The following is a 12,660-nucleotide window of genomic DNA, read 5'->3' on the forward strand; positions in this document are numbered from 1 at the left end:
TCTGTTTCTGTTCGATCCACCAGTTCCTCACCTCGGTACTCTTCCTATCTCTACAACGTTTATTAAAGTTATCAACACTCTTCTCTCTTGGCATAAAAACTCAGTTACTCAGTACAGAACACTCTCTTTTATCCTTTATTTCTCACAATCCGACAAAATATGCGTGGAGGAGCCACGAGTAGTGGTTTAGTGTGTCGTCATGCGTACACGATCGATACGCCATTCCGGCGCGGCATGTCATGTAAACGGTCTGGCTCAAAAGTCGTGCTAATCTGATATGACCAGTGATTCTGGCTGGTTTGTTTAATCTGTCAAACAAATAAATATATTTATTTAATAAATATACTTTTTATAACGGGGTACGTACGTGCAGTGTTTGACTCGAAGACAATTGTCATTTTTTTTAACAGACAAACTATCAGTTGCGTCTCATGTGAATCTGTAATAAAATATAAATATTATTGTAATAAATATAAATATAAAAATGGAATGATATAATTAGAGATGGTAATGGGCAGAAGCCCATGTCAATGTAATTACTGTTATTGTTATTATTGTGTCAGTTGATGGAGTTAATAGTTGTCAATGAGTGATGTAGCAAAAGCAAAAGGAAAAGGTTATTGAGAAGAAGGCGAATGCAGAGAAGCTGCTAATAATCAAACTGAGAACCTCACCACAGTAAATCCAATAGGAATAAGAGGAATAAGTAAAGAAGCTAAAAGAACAAGAATAAGAATAAGAAGAAGAAGAAGAAGCGTACAGGCCAGCGACCTGTACCCATGACCGAGCCTTGTATTGTGGCACTGGTGTTGTAGCCTCAAAAGAGCCACCAAGAGGCGGGGGCCGCACTTACCTCTGCTCTCTCGTTTTATACATCCTCAAGAGCTATCTGCCTCTGCCTCTGCCTCTCATATATACTATCTCAACAACACACGAGGTTATAACTAACAACCAACACATATTAAACTCAACACTTACGGGGACATACACACAAGTTGGTGAAGCTCAGCTCCCTCAGCTCTCAACTCACCAGCTCTCGGTCTCTGTCTTTATCTTCATCTCTGTCTCTGTCTCTGTCTCTTCTGTTAGCTGTAGGCTGTAAACTGTGGCTACATCGCTAGGTACTGCCACTGCTACTGATATATACAACAAAAGCAAAAAAATAGCGGAATAGGTTTTTTGGTGATAGTTATATGCGGTGCGCAACGGGGTTTTATTTGGCTGGTGCGCCGTTTCTGCTTTGATTCGAACTAAATATTTAATGCCTGAAAAACATATTAAAGTGTCGCGGGTGGATATTATTATAATTATTTTATTTATTAAAATATATTTTAGGTGATTTTAAAATGATGGACCGGGTTCATCTGGATGTTATTATTTATTTAAAAAGATATTTCTGTTGCTCAATGTGCTGATTGATTTTAACCTAAAAAGTTAATTGTTTATTTATTTACGCGGATATTTAAATAAAACAACAGTTATAATGGAGACATTATTGCCAGGTCACAACAACCAGTCGTACAGTCCCCAGTTAAAGACAGTGTTGAAGACATATCAGTTATCTGCTGTTAAAAGTCTACAGGGTCCTAGTTCAGCCCTACTGGGGATGGACTGCAAGGGTCTGCTACAAGAACAGTTTAATTTTTCCTCCCTACGTACTAATTGTATTATCGATACTTGCAGTGATCATGATAAAGACAAAGGCAAAGAGTTGCCGATAATACGGGAACCTATTGAACGACTTCAGCACGATGACTCCGACGAGGATCCCCAGATAGACAGAGTCAAGATAATAAATGACAAGCGGGAGCTCGAGTTCCAGATACCGATTCTCACAGCTCCTGATCAGAGTTGCTCTGAAAGATGCGAAACTTTGCTGGAGAATGAGAGAATTTCGTGTTTTGTCGTCGGCGGGGAACGCAGGCTCTGTTTGCCCCAGATATTGAATACTGTGCTGCAGGATTTTTCCCTGCAGCAGATAAACCAGGTATGTGATGAGTTGCAGATTTACTGCTCGAGGTGTACTCATGATCAGCTGGAGGAGCTGAAATTGTCGGGAATTCTGCCGAGAAATGCTCCATCCTGTGGACTTATTACGCAGACAGATGCTGAACGGCTGGTGAGTGCGCTGCTGCTGCGCACTGAAACACGGGAACTGGGACTGATCCATCCGGATGACATCCATCATCTGAAGCATCAGCATCGGGACGACAAGGATCTGCTGAAAAAGGAAGAGCTGATGCTGGATGACTCGATAGTTAGATTTAAAGTTTATCATGAGTGCTTTGGTAAGTGCAAGGGAATATTTGACGCAGACTTGTTTGACTCGGAGGACTCGGCGTGTATTGAGTGTCTTGAGTGTGGCTGTCAGTTTTCACCACAGAGATTTGTTAGACATGCACACCGGCCTTTGGAAAATCGCACGTGTCACTGGGGATTTGACTCAACTAACTGGCGTTCTTATTTATTGTTATCACGTGATCAGCCGCATTACACTAAAGTTGTTAGTTTGTTTCGCAATTTGAAGGATAGATATCCGGTGCCAAATTATAACAAGAGAAAAGCACCTGAGGTAATTACTATTATTATTATTTTTTAAATATTTCATTGGCTTGTAGAATTTAGTGGCTGATTTTCAATTTAAATTGGGAAATTTTTATTGATAACAAGGTTTATGACTTTAAAAATTTCTAGCAGCTAAACTAGTGGGTTTACTAAAAAATTTATAAGGACCTTTTTTGTAGAAAATTTAATTTCCTGTAAAACTTTATTGATTTATTTTTTTCGTATCTTTGATAGTTTAGTCAGAATTTAAAATTATTTAATTAATGACTGAAAAAATTTTTAGATAAAATGGAATTCGGAGTTAAAATTAAAATTCTGTTAAAAATATTGGATTTATGAGAAAATTCAAAGAGACCTTTTTTGTAGAGAATTTAATTTCCTATAAAACTATATCAGGTCGCTTTTCTCGTATCTTTGATATTTTAGCCGGAATTTAAATTTTTAATCAAAGTAATGAATTTTAAAAATTATGTTTGATTTTTTTAAGTAAAAAAAATTAATCGACTTTGCATTTTCCGATATATTTAGTGATTCTAAAAAAAAAAAAAAAAACAAATAATGAATCATTAAATTTTTCTTTAATTATTATGAAACAATTTCTTGGCACGAGCTTCAAGTCAACTATTCTTTCAAGCTTTAAACTAGAATCCGACTTAAAATCAATAAGTCACCAGTAAATTCACCGCAAAAAATTAATTGTCAAATTCCACAGGACTCCAAGTCAATAAATACTCGTCCTTTTAATTTTCCTCCAACAAATATATAAATTATCAATTTATCACAAATATCCCGAGTTTCTATTTAAAAATTTTCTTACGTTACTCCCGTAATTGAAAAAATCTAAAAATAACCCAGAGTATGTAATTAGTATGCCAATATATTATCAGTAAAAGAATGAAAGATTATTATTATTGTTATTAATACATATACCTGAATGAATTACCTAGAGTCAAAGTATAAAAATATTCCTTGCCAAACAGCCAATTTTACTTTTTTATAAATAGATTTCTCCAAAGAGCTTATTCAAGTGTAATATATAGTTGAGGTTGAGTAAAGTAGTAGTATGTGCAGAGAGCCACATTCCGTACTATATTTTCTACGAAAATTTTCTGTATCATACCGATGATTAATATTAATTTAAACAAATAAATTTGAATTAATTATTTCAGATAAGGCACGATATTGAAAAATTGCCAAAACGAATGAAAAAAGAATTGAATCGTGAGGATTGTACTGGAATATATGCCAGCAATAATGCTCTGATGTATCCAGTAACAGCGGCTGGTGCTGATGGTGATCCCTATTTAATGCAGTGGGCTGTTTTTGAATTAGCAGCACGTGGTGCATCGGCATTTAGACCTTGGAATGCTGCTGCTGCTGCTGCTTCATGTAAACACAGAGATAAGTAAGTTTTTATCAAGCTATTTATTTATATTTCAATTATCCGATTACCGATTCAATTTTTTTTTTTCATTACTAATGTGAATAAAATAAATTATTTTAAATTGTCAGCACACCGCTGGTGCCTGCATATTTAAGTCGCGGTCCTCCAGTTCTACAGCATCCAGAGCGAGTGGTTCCATTATCCGATTGCGAGCGATTCGAGCCGCATTATCAGCCAAACGTTGCCTTGGCACCTGTACCAACTCCATCAATAACACCCGTGCCTCCTCCGACATTATCATCGGTAGTGGCACCTCGTCGTTACCATGAAAAGAGCAAACACCAACGATCGCTCAGTCCGGATGTTAAACTGGACACTGTGGTAATTAAATTAGAAAAACCCTCGTCGTCGTTACCTGACCAAGATGTTGATTATCAGTCACATTCGTCTACGCCAGACCCACATGATACTGATAAGGACAATGTTGTCAATGTCAGTGCTAATGCTAATGTTAATGATAATGCTGCTGTTAATAACGACAATGACAATCGTGATGGTGATGGTGATTCTGGTGCTGATGATAAAGCTGAAGAATGCAAAAAAATAGATGAAGAAGAAACAAGTGCCGTAACATCATCAACAGTAAACGTCGATCCGCTAAATGAATCACCGGATCCTGTGGAATATTCATCAGCCTCGAGTTTGTCGCTGTCACCATCGGATGATTTCGATCCAGCAAATGCTCTTATTGATTTGGAAGAACGTTTAATATTTTTAAAAGTACCTCAAGATGTTATAGCATTAACTAAAAAATTAAATAATGAGTTTAAAAAATTATTAATACAGCGGCGTAATGATCTAAGAGAAATAAAACGTTTGAAAGATGAATTAAATAATCACAATCATAATAATCAATCAACGGTTATTGATGATTGTAATGATATTAATAATAAATTAGATGATAATAATGAGGGTAATAATGTTGTTGTCGACAGTACTGATAATAATCCAGATGCTAATGAATTAATTGATAAGGAGCCTGAATCTGGTGTAATTACGGATAATAATTGTCCGTCAAAGGATTAATAATAATAATAATAATAATAATAATAATAGTAGTGGTAATTAATAATATTTAAATAAAAAATAATTAATTTGTAAATAATTATGATAATTAACTCGAATTAAAAATGAACAACTGCTCATTACATTGTTACGCTTATCATTTGGCCAGATAAGCTAGCACTGATAATAAATATATTTAAAGTAATAATTATTATTAATTATATTACTGTTTTATTTATTTAAATAATTGTATTGGTTAATGTGATAATTAAAATAGTAAACGCCTTTGAAAAAAATTAAAAAAAAAAAAAAATTAATTAACTAATTAATGCAGTTTGTGGTAATTTTTTATTTCGAGTTTAAAAAAAATTTGTAGATACTGTATGATAATTAGATTTTTAGAAATATTATTATTATTATTATAAATTATTAAGATTTGATTAATGACACTGATGTGTTACTAGAGTAATTGATTATTAAATGCGTAAGTGTTTTAAATTTTTATTTGTATATTTTAAATATATATATATATATACATACATGTATGTAATGAAGTTTAGTTGGTAGTGTAGTTTTAATTGCTTTTGATTTATTAGTTATTACTTTTTATTTTGTATATAAAAAACAAATCTTTCTTGTCAATTTTTATTTTGTAAATTATCGTAATTGATAATTATCCGAGTAATTTATAGACTAAATTTATGGTTTTTTTTATTTTATAATGCAAAGTTAATGCAAAAGTACAAATACCCTAGGTGCTATGTTGTTACACTAGGTCATTTATATTTATATATATATATATGTATATATATATATATATATATATATATATAAATATATGAGTAATAAGTGTAGTAATAATTGGTTTAAATTTTTTAATTACAAAGACAATGTTGGTAATTTAAATGCATAATATTTTTTGTGATAGTGGATAACTACTTAAAAATACTGCCAATTTTATGTGAACAAATTTTTTTTTTTTTTTTTGGAAGCTCATGTTTTTTTATTTTTTTTTTTTTTTTTAAGGAATTTTTAAAATTTATTTTATTGGAAATTTTTATTTTTATATAGCCGTAAATATATTTTTTATTTAATTCTCATTTTATGTTAATGGTAATTTAAATTATTTTAGGCGCGACTTTTTAAAAATTAATTTAATTAAATTTTTAAAAAATTATCAAGTCTTGTCTTTGTAATGAACGAAATTGATATTGAGAGACGTCCACGAAAAAAAAAAAATAATAATAATAATTATCTCTCTATCAAGTCAACAATCCGTACTATAGTAAATATATATTACTAAATAAGTAAATACATATAAATATACACAACAATAAATATTAGTCCAAAAAAAATTTATTAGAATTTATAAACTGATCAATGTTTTTTTTTGAACTGCTGGAGTCTGTACTATTCATTAATTTAAGTCTGAAGCAGGTACTCGATATTGTTTTGAAAATTCTGAAATTTATTTATTTAATTTTTTTTTTTACTGAGCATAAATATGACAGTGGGTTAAACGGACCTCCAGTAGAACTTTAATAGATAAATATTTTTTTTTTTAATTAAAAAGAAATCCCACCTAAGAAAATAAAATTTTCATAGTCTACATTTCTCATATACTCATTTAAAATATATATTAATTCGAATTTATAACAAATATATATATATATATTAATATAGTGTACTAATTTCACGTACTCGAAAAAATTTTTTTTTAATTTCTTTAAAGAAAAATACAAATTATTTGAAATTCAAAATTTTCTTTTTGTATGAATGTAAAAAAAAAAAAAAAAAAAAATAATTAATAAAATTGTATAAATGAGTGAATGCAGAAAGGATGGATGATAATAAAAATGAAAAATGAAAATAAATTTAAAAAAAAATTTAAGTTCTTGTAAATAATTATTTTAGAAAAACTAAACATCACTGACTGGCTGATGAAAAAGAAATTAATTTTAAATTTATTTATTGTATTTTTTTTATTTTTAATTTTTTAAAATATAATTTACTTATATTTAATTATAATGAGATATTTATGTAAATTTTTTTTAATTATATAAACAAATATATAAAAAATAATTATAAATTATTTAATTTAAATAAATGCATATCCTTTCTGCATTCCTATTTGAAGAAATAATAAAGTATCTGTTATTTGTTTATTATTCGACTGCCAATGAATAAAAGTGTATTTGAATTTTGAAATTTTTGGAGGAAAAAAATTAAATAAATAGATTAAATTAATTAATAACGTAATAAAATGTATTTTAATTAATATTTAAATATACGTGAGGCGTCTGTTTTTGTTACGTTTTATACACAGAGACATGCCATATTTAAAAATAAATATAAACATCAATTGTATATAAAAAAATATATATATATATAAATGTAGTCGTATTTAAAACTTTTTAAATTTATTTATTTAAGATTGATCTCAAATAGTTTTTTTTTTAGTTGATAGTAAAAATAATTATTTAAATACAGCCCGTAATAAATCTTATAAGATATATGACTTATCTGGCTCATATTTATTTCATGTCAGGCAGAAAAATAATATCTGATGTATCTGGGTATATTTTTTTATATGGATTGGATAAATAGAATTTCTGTGAAGTTATCTTATTCATATAAATAGAAAGTTTATCAGATACAAACAATATATGATTAATCAGATATAGACAATATATGATTTATATAAGGTATATATTTAAATATTATATATTATTAATGAAATCTGAATCAGATAAAAGAAATTGATCGGGTTAATCATATACACCATATCTGATATGTATATGAGTCATAAATGATTAAGATATATATCATATAAGATTTTATGACTAGAAAAAGTAAATAAATGTTTTTTTTTTAAATAATTGTTGTTTTATTGAGATCAAATTTATTTTTTCCTTTAAATTGTAGCCTAAGTATTCGGAAAAAAATATAAATAATAATTTATATAGTAGATAAATGAAAAATTGTTAAAAAAATAAACTATTGGGTATTATACATTTATATAATAAATAAAATGATGATATTAATTATTTATAATTAAGACAATTATTGCAATAATGTAAAAAATAAATAAATATTAAATTAATAAAAAATGAAAAAAATCATCTTGAAGTTTTAAATAATAAATCAGGTGATTTTTTTTAGCTCAATTGATTTTAGACTAGATACGATTTTAAATTAAGTCGATATTCAGACAGTTGTTTTTTTTTTAGCCACAATTTTTTTTTTTAAATTAACTATTATTTAAAAACTAGTACCTGCAATTGGCTACAGCCTAAATATAAATTTGTGATTACATTTCAATACAAAATATATATAAATATATGTAATTTACGTATTGAAATTTAGTGCAAATAACACCCGATTAATTTAATTATTAATTAATAATAATAATTAATATTATTGTTACTAATTGGTATTTAAAATAAATAATACAGTAATCAATATTTTATTTTTCTTTATTTGCCTGATAATGGATTTCAATGTTAATTAACATAACATGAATTTAAGTTAATTTTTATGATTAACAATTATTTTAATTGTTTATTTTATTAATTTACAAAACTTGAATTTAATTTCGAGCGCAGTGTTCAAACTCACGCTCAAACTTAGAAATTTGCCAGTATTCAAAAATTTAAATTTTCCCGGGAAAAAAATAATTTTTATTGCAAGCTAACGAGATTTAAATTTTTTAGATTATAGATCTAAATTAATTTTTTTGATCTGAATAAAAAATAAAATAAATGTTTAAAAATAATGAAAAAAAAAAATATTCTAACAGATAAAGTACAAAATTTGATCTCTGACTCGGGCTTTAAATTTCATGTCATTTTATTTTTATTATTTTTAGATTAATTAACAATTTAAAAGATTTAATGTCATGTCATATTTATGTATACTCGTAAAATAAATAAGAAATCCAAGATCTTGAAGACGCATTTCGCGGGAAATAAAAAACGTTATTGTTAAGCTAGTTAATTATTTTAATTACATTAATTAATATATTTAAAATAGCATACTGTGTTTTACATTTTGATGATATTTGAAATTGTAATAAATATAGACAATTATATTTAACATAAATATCATAGCAATATATATGAAACATATTTTAATTATATTACGTAATTACATAATTGTTTTAAAACCCGTAATTAGTAATCTCGAAATTTTAATAGAACAAAATTATTCAAATATATAAATTTCAATTTATAATAATAATAATAATAATAATAATAATAGAATAATTAATAAATAAAAAAATAAATTGAACCCTTGTACCCTCGATAGTTTTAAGATACGAATAGAGGAGGACAATCTTCACATTATTTAATAAATATATATGTAAACTAATTTATTATAAATAAATATAGCATTTGTTTATATAAAAAATGTATATTCATATTTGATAATTCATTTTATTATAATTAGTAATTTAAAAATTTAAAAAGAAAAAAATACTGAAGTTATATTAGTCGACTTCCAATACTTTTTGAATTTTTTTGTTCCTTTTAAAAAATAATTCATCATTATCATTATTATTTTTTGATTGGCTGTCTCTTGATATTCCAGTTATTCAAAAATTTTTTCTTCACCTGGGCAATTTTCCTCCATCCACTTCCGTGGGCAAAAGTATCCTTTGTATTAATAAAATTTGTCGTTACTGGCAATTACTTAAATTTAAAAAGTGAGCCAAAAATAAACCAGCGAAATTTAAAAAACTTTTTAGTGAAAATAAAAATTTTGAGATTTAAGGCAAGTATTAAAAAAATTTTTAAGTAATTGGGTTGGGATAATTATTATTATCATTATTATTATGATAAAAAAGTAAATAAAATGTATGTTTAAAGAGCGCCGTCTATCCAACAGGTCAATGACTAAAAAAGTATTAAAAAGTGGGCATTTGAAATGTTAAAATCTTTTTAACAAGGACAGAGTTAGCGAATAGTATAAAGTTAAGAGAGCAAAAGTAAGAGAGCAACTTGGGGACTTGGGGTAGAGGTAACAGTGGTTTGACAGCCCACCGCCACCACTCTTTAAACCTGTGTCCAGGTCGTCCAGGTGTATATCGGCTTATATATATTTTACCTTAAAAGTTATCTTGGTATACTCTAGCCTTTGGATCTACAGCTAACAGCTCTACAGTAATTCAGTGATCAAACTGATCTACAGTCTAGACCTTACGTATTCTTCTACGCTAATATTTTATCTCCATTTCATATTTATTTAAATAATACAGACATATATACATACATACATTTATGATAATAATTATCGGTACTGTCCGCTGTTTAAATAATTACGATAATTTATCGAGTGTTTGATTCTTTAAATTATTAAAATGTTATTTTTTTGGATACTGTGATATTTATATTTATAATTGTTATTAATATTTTGAATATAAATAATGGCCTTTTTATGCCCGGTAAGAATGCGCCGTGGGAAGAAAAAGAAACGTATGTGCTATTTATTATATTTATTTGTTTGTTTATTTATTGGTTTTTTTTTTTTGTTTTTTGGAAAATTCATTTAAGGTGGTGGTAATTTTTGGGGTGATAATTAATTTTATAACTTTTTTTTTATATGAACTTGTAGCGGGCGCACATAATTTTAATTTGGAAAAAGACGGTCTGGGATCAAATGTTGGTTTAGGATCAAATCGTGTTTCACTACCGCCAGGACGGATAACAGGTAGTGCAAGTATTGAAACACTTGTCAGAGTTGGTATTGAAAAGGAAAATGGTCTTTCACCGGACAGTAAAATGGTTATAATACACGACTTTACACCCTGTGTTGATGATGAATTGCAAGTTAAACGTGGACAGGTTTGAATTATTTTTAATTTTGTTTTTTTTGGTCGTGGGAAATTTAAAACTCATGAATATTTTTTGGATTAAAAAATAACTGAGGCCAAAAAATGATTTTTGGAGTTACTGAGTTGGAGAATTTTAAAATGGAAATTCTGAGTAAACTATCAGAGATACGAAAAAAATGACCTAATGCAATTTTATAGGAAATTTAATTCTCTACAAAAAAGGTCTCGTTCAATTTCCTCGTAACTTCAATAGTTTAATCAGAATTTTAATTTAAAGATTTTGAGAAACTATTCTACTACTTTTTTTTTGAATTCCATAATTCTATAAATTAAAATTCTAACTAAACTATCAAAGTTACGGCAAAAATGACTCAGTAAAATTTTGTAGGAAATTAAATTCTCTACAAAAAAGGTTCTTGTCATTTTTACCATAAACTCGATAGTTTAAACGCTAGAATGAATATTAACTTAAAAACTATAAAATACTAATTTTCGCGCCATTAATATCAGCTAATTGAATAAAATAAAATTTCCAGGTAGTTAATATATTGTACAGAGAAAATGACTGGGTGTATGTAATAGCCGCCGACACACGTATGGAAGGATTCGTACCACATTCATACTGTGCACCTTACACATCACAGCTTGCCGAGCAAACACTAGCAAGTTTGATGAATAATGTTAAAAAAAAATTACCACGTTCAAATGATGGTGATAATGACAACATAACATCCGCTACGTCAACAGCTACTGGAACAACATTAAATAATAATAATAATAATAGTAATAGTAATAGCAATAATAATAGTAATAGTAATAACAATAATACAGCCCGTTCACAAATATTAGATTCACAACATACAGATACCGGCTCGGCATCTGATTGTGAAAGCTACGCTAGAAATATAACAACCGCTGATATTAATATCAATCGTAACATTGCCCAATCACAGAATTCTATACAAACAATATTGTCACAGCCTGATGTTCATCCATTCTTCAAGGTTACTTTAATTACTCGGATTAATTATCCAAACAAAGTTCGTATTCAAAAATTCAAATTGTTTGCAGGATCCATCAGCAGGAAGATATATTGTCTTGTATACATTTGTCGCGCGAGACGAAAACGACGTGAGCGTTGAACGGGGAGAGTTTGTAACAGTTCTGAATCGTGATGATCCTGACTGGTTTTGGGTACTACGTCACTGTGACGGAAATGAAGGATTTGTACCATCGGGATTCGTTTATCCTGGTCATGTATTACATTCTTATCAAACAACTGCCAATACAACGACGACGACTACATCCCCGGTGACGACCACAGCCGATCATAATTTAGGTAATTACTCTTGTACTTTATTGTTTTAGAAATTAGGACAATAAAATGATAATGCTTAATTTGTATTGACAGGAATAAGAAATACTACAGCTCAAAATGATCAATTGCAACCCCAGCAACAAAAGGATCTCAGAGATTTGCGTGACGAAACAACAGGAACAGAATTGGTGGTATTGTACGATTACAAGGCGCAGGCGCCTGATGATTTATCAGTACGAAGAGCAGATTGGATTTATGCTGATCTTGGTAATCAAACTGTGGACGGTTGGCTCTGGGCATACGCACCCAAGACACGCAAGTACGGATTTATTCCCAAGGCCTACGCACGTCCACCCGCGATGACTAGCTTGTAATATTATTAATATTATTATGTAATTTGCCATCGTTTTTTTTATACATATATTTTTTATTAAACTATATCAATTATATTAAATAAAATAAAATACGTACTTTATTTTATCACAACCTCTATTT

At 28.5% G+C, this 12,660-nt stretch overlaps 2 protein-coding genes across 2 annotated transcripts; both read left to right on the forward strand.

The window, feature by feature from the left end:
* Nucleotides 1–432: 432 nt before the first annotated feature.
* On the forward strand, nucleotides 433–5,291 carry LOC103580432 (ski oncogene). Its single transcript, XM_008562170.2, has 3 exons — nucleotides 433–2,572; nucleotides 3,735–3,970; nucleotides 4,078–5,291. The coding sequence occupies exons 1-3, from the start codon at nucleotides 1,484–1,486 to the stop codon at nucleotides 5,033–5,035; spliced, it is 2,283 nt and encodes a 760-aa protein (XP_008560392.2). The 5' UTR covers nucleotides 433–1,483; the 3' UTR covers nucleotides 5,036–5,291.
* A 4,527-nt stretch (nucleotides 5,292–9,818) lies between these two features.
* LOC103580434 (SH3 domain-containing protein Dlish) lies at nucleotides 9,819–12,624 on the forward strand. The gene is made up of 5 exons (XM_008562171.2): nucleotides 9,819–10,488; nucleotides 10,628–10,857; nucleotides 11,384–11,851; nucleotides 11,919–12,186; nucleotides 12,259–12,624. Exons 1-5 carry the CDS (start codon nucleotides 10,440–10,442, stop codon nucleotides 12,537–12,539), a joined length of 1,296 nt encoding a protein of 431 aa, XP_008560393.1. The 5' UTR covers nucleotides 9,819–10,439; the 3' UTR covers nucleotides 12,540–12,624.
* The last annotated feature ends 36 nt before the right edge of the window (nucleotides 12,625–12,660 follow it).

Source organism: Microplitis demolitor, chromosome 9 (assembly GCF_026212275.2).
Source record: "Microplitis demolitor isolate Queensland-Clemson2020A chromosome 9, iyMicDemo2.1a, whole genome shotgun sequence".
NCBI lineage: Eukaryota > Metazoa > Arthropoda > Insecta > Hymenoptera > Braconidae > Microplitis > Microplitis demolitor.